The following is a 10515-nucleotide window of genomic DNA, read 5'->3' on the forward strand; positions in this document are numbered from 1 at the left end:
ATTAATGTTATACCTCCAACCGAATCCTTTATAAAGACAGAAGTATAAATCATGAAAAGCATAAGTTTGCAGACCGAGTGCCACTGCAGCAGGCTAATTTGTAAACTTAATTTGGTTTATTGCCGCATAGACAGCGCAGGATGCCAAAGAAAAAATGCAGTTGAAAAGGGAAAAGCCGGGAAAATATGGAAAAATATGGAAAAGTGGGGAAAAGCAGCCGCAGACAGGCGAAAGGATGTGCGAGACTCTGGCGCATTTTCGCTTGCCAGGAAAATGCTGCAGCTGCTTTGAAGAGCCGCCAAACCCCGAGACAAACCCTCCGTTCCCCGCAGCGGTGTTCTGCCCCTCGAACATGCGACACTTTCCAGTGAAATTCAAGAGGTTGCCGCATGTTGCAGAAACTGTCGCAGGAATAAAGCCAAGGTCGCGTGTGGCACGTGATGGGAAAACTGAGCGCACACGTCGATCGGATCACAACATAATCCGGCCCAGAAGCGAGGTTATCACTTTGGTAAATATCTAGTACGCGCTCCCTCCTCGGTTCGAATATCAATCAATTGGCTGGCAGTGACATTCGAGTCCCGGTGTCGGGCTCTAATCACCCGAAAGATTCTCAACACATTTTGCAAATTGCCTCCAGTCCCCGAGTTGTGGGAATCGAGTACAAGGGACCGGGATTCATCCACATCCACAGAGGGTTACTTGAAGTGCGGGCCTGGAAATCGAAATCGGCATCGGCATCGAAATGGGGAAATATTACAATTTCACTCTCTATTATTCTTTGTTCTGCGCCCAGACTTGTGAAGGTTATCAGCCGGCGAGATAAGCAACTGCACTTTGAAATAATAAAAAAAGAAAATTAAACCTCATATTCTTTCGAAATGCTTGGCGGCTCATGTTTCAACTGTCGGGGGTACATCTAGCATCAAATTCCAATTGAAATGAACCATTAAAAACCCGAAGCAAAATTGAAGTATAAACAAAGAGTGATTAATGCTGATAAGCAACTAAGGTGGCCGCCTATCATTTGGGAAAATGGATGCTTAAGTAACTAAGGAGATCCATAAAAATTATTCCAGTTTTCATATGTAGATAGGAAAATGCTAGAGATGTTTACAATTTCTTCACAACTGAACCCACTTCTTGAAAATCAAGTCACACCGCTTATAATTAGATTTTTATAATCATTTTATTTACATTAGTCAGCAATCACATTGATTGTAGAGCAGATTCAGTGGTGCAAAAATTAAATAAAGATTGCGTTCAATTTAGTTCACTTCGCAGCGCCGCAAACAACAGATCAATTCTGATTGCTGATTTCAGTGCAAAATTATAATAATGAGGAAATATATAGTACTTTTCGCTTTTTTGGTGATTCTGAAAACGAGCTTGTGTTTCAATGAGAGACTGGAAACTATTGTCCATTCATATGGTCAGCTAATTGAAGCAAAGGAACAGGAACTGATGATGCTGGAGATGGAGCTCAGCGTCTTGCAAAAGAATTTGGATGAAATTAAAACAAATAGTGCGAATATCTTGGAGTTGGACCAACTAAGGAAGAATCTGATGGAAAAAGAGGAACAACTCATGATCTGCGAGAGCAACGCCAAGAATCAGAGCGCTCCAGGACTCTGGAATACAGTGAAGGAAATCATAAAGCCAAAACTGGAGGAAAAACTAAAGTTCTTGAGTGCAAACAATGTGGAAGCCAACGCAAAAACTATGAGCAAACAAGAGGAAGCCAATGAAAGCAGCACATGGGATTGGAAAGATATTCCCCGCCAGATAGTCCTTTATTATACAGGAAACTGATTCGTATTCAAATAAAAGCACATATTCATATTGTTTATTAATGCATTTTATTTAATTGATCCCACATTATATTTAAGTATTGGAATACCTACCAGTTGATGAATTGACCGATTTCCCTGCCGAAGAGCAAGACAAACGATGGCTTATCTAATGCTAATGTCCGGCTGGTTTATGAAGCGAATCGCATCATCGTAAACGTTATTTCCAGATTTCCAGACCAGCAGCAATCAAAACAAAGCCATCCGTGAGCCAAACGAGAAGATGCCCATATATTGTCTATAGATTCTATGCAATTAGAGACAGCGCCCTGATAGATAAAAAAAAAAGGAGGAGAAAAAGTCCCAAAGATGCGCTCGAACTGTAACAAATATAAATAACAAAGAAAAAACGTATTTTGTTAGGTTTTTTTCAGTTTTTTATGGCCAACCCATAAAAACCACACACATAACGCGGCGAGCAGCGCCCCTGGATTCAATCGAGATGATACCATCATATCCAGCTCCAGCCAGGGAGACACTTGGCGACTCTGACGACGTGTGGTCCAGTCCAAGTGAGGAATTGGAGCTGACTCTGACTCTGGGCAGGGGAAATGGAAATGGGAATGGGAATGGGCATACGAATCCGAATCCGAATTGGAGTCAAGCCCCGGCTCCAAATTATGAAACACTTTCCGCATTTGGGAGGGAGAGGAAAAAGTCGTGCAATAAATAAAACACTTCAAAAGTGCACTTAAGATAACAACGGAAAAAGCCAAGAGGCTGGGGAAAATGAGACCGAAGACAAAATACAAAAGACAAAAGAAGAGCCCCCACAAGTGTGAGTTGAGATGGGATACGTCTCCAAGTCGGGGCAATACGAGTATGTGGGTCATCTCAGAGTCGACAATTTCGCCTGCGGCTTTCATTTGAGTCTATATGGATAGAATATTCTATGGGGCCGAAAAACTTCAAGTTCCTATATGGGCTATTAAAAAGCAGGCTAAACTGAAATAAAGAACTTAAGCAGAGTTGGTACACAAAAGGCTTACATGCAAACTACCACTGCGCTTTATCATTTCAATTACCTTTTGACTTGGCCAGTCCAGAAGCGCGGCTAAACATTAATCAAACATCCATGACGAGGCGAACAAATGCAGACATCAGCAGCTCCAGTTTCAATGTCAGACGGAATCAATAAATTGCAGAAAAGGCTGTCATTGTTTTCGGCAGATACGCAGATACCACCGATGGGCATTACTTCCAGGTGATTTGCTGTGTGTGTCCATGCCTTACACTCCACTGAACTTCCACTAAACTGAACTCCACTCGATCCCTTTGCATGCCGTTCGAGCCCAAAACAGGAGCATATTTTCCACGTGCACTGAACCCAGTCCCATTCCGAATCGAACCTGAACCGAGTGCCTATCCTATTCCAAAAATGATGCCGTGCGCACTTACGCCTGACTGGATTTTTCACACGTTCTCGGACATCCTGGGTCCAGGATTTGGCAATCGGCCCGGAGAGCAGACTCCAGGCCAAAGTCGGAGTCGGGCAGGGATCATAAAGCAAATTACCCAGGTCGTGGCTTCGGTTACATATGGTCTGCGTTCGGGTGCTCCCAGCCTCCCAGCTGGAGGAGAAGGGTGTCCGGATCCCCAAAATAGCTGTCAATTGGGCAATGCCAAAAGTTCCTACCCCCTACCATCTACCATTTACCATCCATCCAATGGGTTCACACAAATCGAGGCAGGCATAATTTATAATTCAATGAGTTAAAGTTGAATGCAGCACGGCATTTAACCCACCATCATTAGCAGGGGCGCAGCGGATGGCGGGGCACAAATGGGTTAAGGCAGAGGCCCAAACACATCGGGCTTTTGGCCCTCGGGCGCATGCCACACAACTCACCTTGAAGCCAAACTCAGAAGCGAAGATTAATTGCCGCAGCCTTTTGTTCGGCGACTACGTATACGTATCTTGGGCCTCTTGGTGCTTCCAGCTCTGTTGTTCGTGTATCTGAGCTGTGCATCTCGAACTTAGGGATGGCACACAGTCACGAGCCAAGGAAAATTGCACTCCATTTTAAACATTAAATATTTTGCTTTATTTTGATAAGTCATCAGACCAGACGAGCAATGCTAAAGCTTATGAAGAGTTCAAATTGAAGTACATATCTTTGCTGCATATAGCTTGGAACTATTACCATCACCAGCCCGAGAATATCCCTCCTGAGCACTACTTGCATGGCGATAAGGAATTTTATTCAGAGCTGCTGACCCCGAACCCGCTCCACCTACTACTATATGCGAGTATACGAGTATGTAACTCAAGGGGCAGGCAGCACACGTAATTGCTTTTTGTTTGGCGTCTCATTTTAGTTACGGTCTGCCAACTGATGATGCTCATACGCACGGATGTGCGGACTGCGACTTGGGGTTCCAAATCGAGTGAACAGTGGTTGGGGCAGTTGCGCCTACGAAAATAGGTGTCGCCAAGGCGATTAGACCTGGCCAAGAGACGATGATGAGGCAGAGGAGGAGGACGAGCAACGACCATGAATCAAAACCAAGGGAAGAAGCCGGGTTCCATTCGTTAGCTCCGCCGACTGTCAGCCGCACACACACAACTCGCTTTGAGTAATGCTGCTCCCATTTGAATTATAGCTGTCGCCATGACCCCGCACCTCGTATTCCCCAACCTCGCCCTTAATTTTTTAGGCCAGTTGGCTAAAAAAAAAGGGTTCTATTTACCCGGAATTCATGTGTCCTAACACACCATTCGACCCCGGGAAATGATGATGGTGATGCTGATAGCAGAACTGATGTGTGTAGTGATCTATTGGAAGGTCTCAGTTCTGATAAGGAGCTGAACTTATATTCAGTTAGGCTGATGCTTGATGGAGTAAAAGTTGCAGGGGAACTGTGATTCGTTACTAATGGGAATGTAAAATGGGTAATGATGTATCCTAGGATTGATGGGTTGTTACTTCCTGCATATAATTAGTTCTCCCATTCTATACCTCCAGAAAAACTGCCTAAAGTAAAAGTACATTAAAATTTATCTACAGCAAGAAGATCGCCGACTTCATTAACGACCGAATTCCAATTGAATCAGCCGCTCGTAAAAGTATAAAACTCGTGTAATTCTGTGTGCGCCGCGGATTATGAAATCCACTTCGGGCATACATCATTGTGACATGTTTTATGGTCACACTTTAATTGACAAACAAGATCCATTTGTTTCAACATTTTGCATTACATTTCCGCCTCATTGCGCATTCCAATCCAATTACAATTTCACACCACTTCCCCCCACTCAGAACCCCATACATATATATAGATTTAAAGGGCCCAACCCGGGGAAGCAAGTCTTTTGTTGTCTTCGACGTCTAGCCGGCTCATTAGGCATTATTTATGGCTGCGTAGTAGCCAATAAAGTATCCGAGTGGAAGGTGGGGATCCTATTTGAGGGGGTTGGGGAGAACTTTCTAAAATTTCAAAATCTTAGCTTCTTAGGCATGCGCACAAATTTATAAGGCGATAAATCAGCTCGGAATGGCTTTTACCACGAACCAGAATCGAAGATTCGTCGCTGGCCAATTATTTTAATCGCCTTTGTCAAGCCACTGCGTCTCGACCACACCAAGAATGCCACTCTGCGATATATACCCTATATATACCCCAAGATATGCATATAAGATATGCACATAGGAGAATCACTCTGATTAAGCAATTCGGTGTGAAGTGCCCAGGGCGACGGACAAAAGAGCTTTCAACACTCCAGCGCCGAAGAAGAGATGGAATGCAACATTAATGGCATCTGTCTCCAGCCCAATGGATGCCATAAAAATACCGAAAATTTACTTTCACTTAGCCCCAATAACCTGATGGCTCTCCGATTTCGATTTGAGTGGCGCTCTTCGGTGCATTCGTCAAGAGGTCGCAGCGATCCACTAGATTGAGTAGCTGACTAGCGACACAACAAATTGTAAAATGTATCTTTTTGTATCTGCTTTATGGCTCGCATTTTGGGCAGCAGCTGAGTTGAACACAAACAGAGGCGCCATTCGAAATGGAAATGGAAATGCTGAATGTAAAACAAGCGCGGAATGAGATGGATCTTTTTAAACACCACCATTGATGGGTAATAAAATAAGCTGCAGATAGTGGCATCTCACGCGATCAGAACTTTCGGATTAACTAATTGTAATGTGGTTATCGCATTTGAAAGACCCACTTTCTGATGGTCGTATTCCGCTTGAGATAACCCCGATAGCCGCCAAATTTTCCATCTGTTCCGGGAATTATTTCTTCCGACACGTTCGTTTACTTAGCATATCTTACCCCTATAAAGGTACAAAGCTGATATCATCTGCTGCTCATTGTACAATTTGCAGGCAAACACGACACGAACAATTCTTCAGCCGGGTAAACAAATTTTCTCCGTTTCTTCTCCGACTCTCTTCAACTCCCCGGTGAATTACCAAATCTACAGATAGCTCTCCCTTGCGCTACATTTCCAGTTCCGCATTTTGCAAATATTTACTGAAAATATGGGGAGGGAGAAACAACATAAAAGTGCTGATCAAAAGACAAGGACCGACGCGTGCTCCTGCGTTCTGGTTATTAATCAAAACAGTTTTTAATGATGTTGGCATGCGACAATCGCAATTGTTGCCACATCCACCCGCGTTTCCCCCCTTTTGTTGGCGATAATATTTGGATTAGTTCAAGTCAATTGCATCGCAGCTAAAGTTCCACGAAAAGTTGCTCGAAAGCACAGCAAATGCGCCGCGTGCTTGGCGACGAATCTAATGTGCCACACGTGGCCTTGCGAATGTTGCACTCCCGGTGGGTGGTTAAAAGTGGGTGGTTAAATGTGGGTGGTGGGTGATGGGTGGTCGCCTGAAGATAGCCACCAGGCTGAGTTAAATGTTGTGTTAAGATTAACAACAGCCGGCCACAGAAAGCAGCTTATCGAGTTCTAGTCGCGGTTTGGTGAGTTAGGCGGAGGGGGGGAATAACTTAACCTGGACTTTTGGGGGAAGGGTTTTCCACACCATCGACGTGCCGGGCATTAATAATACAGGGGATACATATCCCCCATATATCCCTCCTAATGCGGGCGACAAAAAATGTCGATTTTTTTCGGTTATCGGTCTTTGGTTGGATTTCTCTATAGCTCGCATGCCTGTTGACTGCTAATGATGGCCAGGAAGTTGGGGAGCAGGTGCTCCTGGCATCCAGTCGCCTGGCGGAGGACATCAAATATGCTCACACTCTGCATAATTTATGGCACATAAGACCAAACAGAGAAGTCGAGGCAAGGGAGTGTTAAATGCTATGTAAACTTGGCTGGAAAAACAGCCAGTCAACTTATCAGCGTTTTTTATTTTCACTCTCCGCTGGGCAAACGAACCCGAAGGAAATGGCCGGGAAATTCAGGGCTTGTTTAACACCTTGATGGCCGTGTGGGTGGTCCACGTGAATCACAGATAACGAGCGAGGTAAAGAGGTCACTGGGTACACTTCGATGCATTTGACGAATTGCTGAAAAAATGAAAATTCGGAGGAGGTATGATATGTGATTTATAGTATAGGCCACATACAAAATTGTGAATTTATTTTGTTGGTTATTTCTGATTATTTTTTGCTGTAAAGTGGTTACAACTTTCCTGCGTTTTAAAAGTAAAACGTACATGGTTTCCAATTTGTTTCACGTCCATTTAAACTGTAACAGAAACAATTAACTTGAAAATCAGACGCATTCCTCTGAAATTTATGGCAGCCAGCATGCATCACACTCGCAACCCAACCAAGTTGCACCTGAGCACGTTCAGTGGGACCACACAGGCACCTGCCCCACCTGCCCCACCTTAACCCCTTGGTCCCCTCAGTCCGCTTAACCCCATCGAACAGCCCATATCCTGGCGACCCCCTTCGTGTCCAGCGGGCAAATTGAATGGCAAATTTGTCTGCACGCAGCAGCAGAAGCAGCAAAGGCAGCAGTAACATAAACTTTTTAATTGAAAAACAATTTTTTCCCTGCCAGTTTTTCCCCTGATTTTCTTTTTGGCAATTTCTCCTTTTCGGAACACATGGGCGCTGGACGAGGGGGGGCTTTGGTCGGAGAAGTTTGACTCGCTCAAGTTTCATAAATGTTATTGAGTTTTTCCAGCAATTTGTGTAACTAGTTTTGAGCCGTTGAGGGGTTGGAAAACGGCAGGGGGGCGGGGGGTGCGGCAGCTGGGAAAGCTTCGCCATTTATTGACTTGACTTCCGTGCGTATGTCGCAATTTCCGGTTTACGGCAAACGAAATAAAAACGTAATTTAATGTCACATGGATTTGTGATGGACTATGACCTCTCCACCGCACCATCCCCTTCGATTTCATCCCATCACCACCCACAAAACGAATCGAACGTTAATTGAAATCGTAAGACTTGCCACTTTATGCAGGAAGGGAAAAAATGCAAAGAGAGAGAGAGAGTGGGAGTCAGGCAATTAGGACAAATCAAATGCCATCACACGACAACTTTATTGAATTCAATTATAATTTTCACACCTGAGTGTGAGATGTGCAAATGCTGAAGTTGAGCAACTGGCTTTTGAAATGGCAGATATGCAAGAGCCACGCAAATGCATGTGGTCATATTAGCTGATTTTATGGCCGTGTTTGATGGCCAGAACCAGCGAAAGATGAGTGCTGTGAGGTGCCATAGAGTAATGCGCAGACACGCAGCGAGGGGAGTTTAAGAACTTAAGTCAATATGTAGAATAAGTAATATAAGTATGCAATCATAATGCAGATATTTATATCGTGATAAACCATGGAGATTACATTGTACATCGGGACAAAAGCTATCTGCCTTTGCAAATATATCGCCGGATGCCTGCTGCTTTTGGCAATGAAATAATACGTTATTACAACCTGAGTTGGCCAACTCATGGACCTCACCACCGAGCATCCATAACACTTTAGATATGCCTTTTTAGCGAGTCAAATCACGAAGTGTCCACTCGCGAGATGCGACTCTAAATGCTCCCATAACCATAACTCATCGATCGCACCGCGCTGAACTTATCGCATTTGTGGGCCAGCACACCTGAGCCATTTCCTCACCCGCTGCGAGGACTACCATCTACTACCAACTATCCGCTTCAAACTAAAACTGAAACTGCAAAGTGCCAACTGCTCCGAGCCAGTAAAGTCACCTTGTTTATGGCGCCCTGCAGCTGCGGGTGCTCTTCTTTCTTAATCGAGAGTGTGGAGTTCAGATGCGGGCTGGATTAACGTTGAGCGCTAAGGCGGATCGGATCAATCGGGGCAGATTCCGCCGCCGAGTTCAACAAACCAATCACAATGCAACCAGGCCTTAATTGAATTACCATTTGCCACAGTTGCAGTTGCAGAATCGCATCGCATCGAATGGAATTGAATTGAATGCCAATCGACGGGAAAGTGCGCCGTGGGGAAAAGTGTGTGTATGCCGACACATTAGTGCATAATTTTGTACGCCCCCGATTCTGAATCCATATCCATATCCGACTGCCGATGTCTGCTCACTTAATTAACCGCCTCGCTTAGAACAGAAATTAACTCGATTGCGCCTTAATTAGCCGCGCGGCGTTTAATGAACTCGAATGCATCGCGAGGCAGCCGGGAAATTTGTGTGGGAGTTGCAAGGGATTCTTCTGAAATGGTCAGCTTTGAGGGGAAAAATGGAGAAGAGGTTGCAAGATCAAACTAGAGGTCAGATACTGCCCGAAAGCCAAGAGACTCCGGGATTTATGCTCAGAACATATTCATTAGCTGCTAACTGGATATTAATGCGTTATAAACATGATATGTAAATTTATGTCTAAGTGCAACGAGCTTGTTTTCTTCAGATTTTCCCTCCACTCATCCAGCTTTAAGCAGAGCTAAGCCAGCTTTAATAGCCGCGTAATCCCGCTAACCACAGATGGCCGAATCGGCACGCGTTTCGCCTCCAAGCCTCCAAGCCAAAGGAAATCGAACCCACTTCGGCCCACAATATCCACGCACTCATCGAACGGCCCATTGAGTGCGCAAATAAATGCGCTTAATTAATTGCATTTTTGCACTTTCAAGTGCCGGATCGACCCTCGCAGTTTCCGCCCACAATCGAGGGCGGGAATCGAAGTCGAATGCAGGAGGGGCAACTTCAAATATGCATCAATAAACTCAATTAAACGTAAACGAGTGTGCGATTCAGGCGAAAAGCACAACCTGGCGAGCTGCGAAAGGGAAATCCCATATCCCATATGGTTGCTCCAAGTGGAAGTGGTAGTGGGAGTTTGATCATGATGGGCACTTTTTGCTCTTCTTCATTTTCTATAACTTATCTGCACATCTGCAGACTTTAGTACACATTGCATGTAGGAAGCTGGGGATTTGCCAAGTGTGAAGCGGCTTAGGTGCCTTCCCCTTACTGGCACTTACTTCATTTATTCCCTTATTTTTGCCACCGAAGAAGGCGTCTTGTTTGGGCTGATCTGCCACTTCCTGTCAAAGGGAATACTCAGTCTACGCCGACATCTCTCAGCGGCTAGCAACTTCATTTGTTTTGGAGTTAAACAACATTTGGACACTGAATCAGTCTCAATCATTGGGGGCGATGATTGAGCGAAGGAAAAGAACTGGGGCTTTCTCCAAATTAGCCAAAAACAAACAAATCAAATTAGGGCATCATTGGAGATGGG

The 10515-nt window shown here is 44.7% G+C and overlaps 1 protein-coding gene across 1 annotated transcript; it reads left to right on the forward strand.

Moving 5' to 3' along the window:
- Positions 1 to 1261: 1261 nt before the first annotated feature.
- LOC26536380 (girdin) lies at positions 1262 to 1849 on the forward strand. The gene has a single exon (XM_015199245.2). It carries the CDS (start codon positions 1339 to 1341, stop codon positions 1810 to 1812), a length of 474 nt encoding a protein of 157 aa, XP_015054731.1. The 5' UTR covers positions 1262 to 1338; the 3' UTR covers positions 1813 to 1849.
- The last annotated feature ends 8666 nt before the right edge of the window (positions 1850 to 10515 follow it).

The sequence above is a fragment of the Drosophila yakuba genome, chromosome 2L (assembly GCF_016746365.2).
Source record: "Drosophila yakuba strain Tai18E2 chromosome 2L, Prin_Dyak_Tai18E2_2.1, whole genome shotgun sequence".
Taxonomy (NCBI): domain Eukaryota; kingdom Metazoa; phylum Arthropoda; class Insecta; order Diptera; family Drosophilidae; genus Drosophila; species Drosophila yakuba.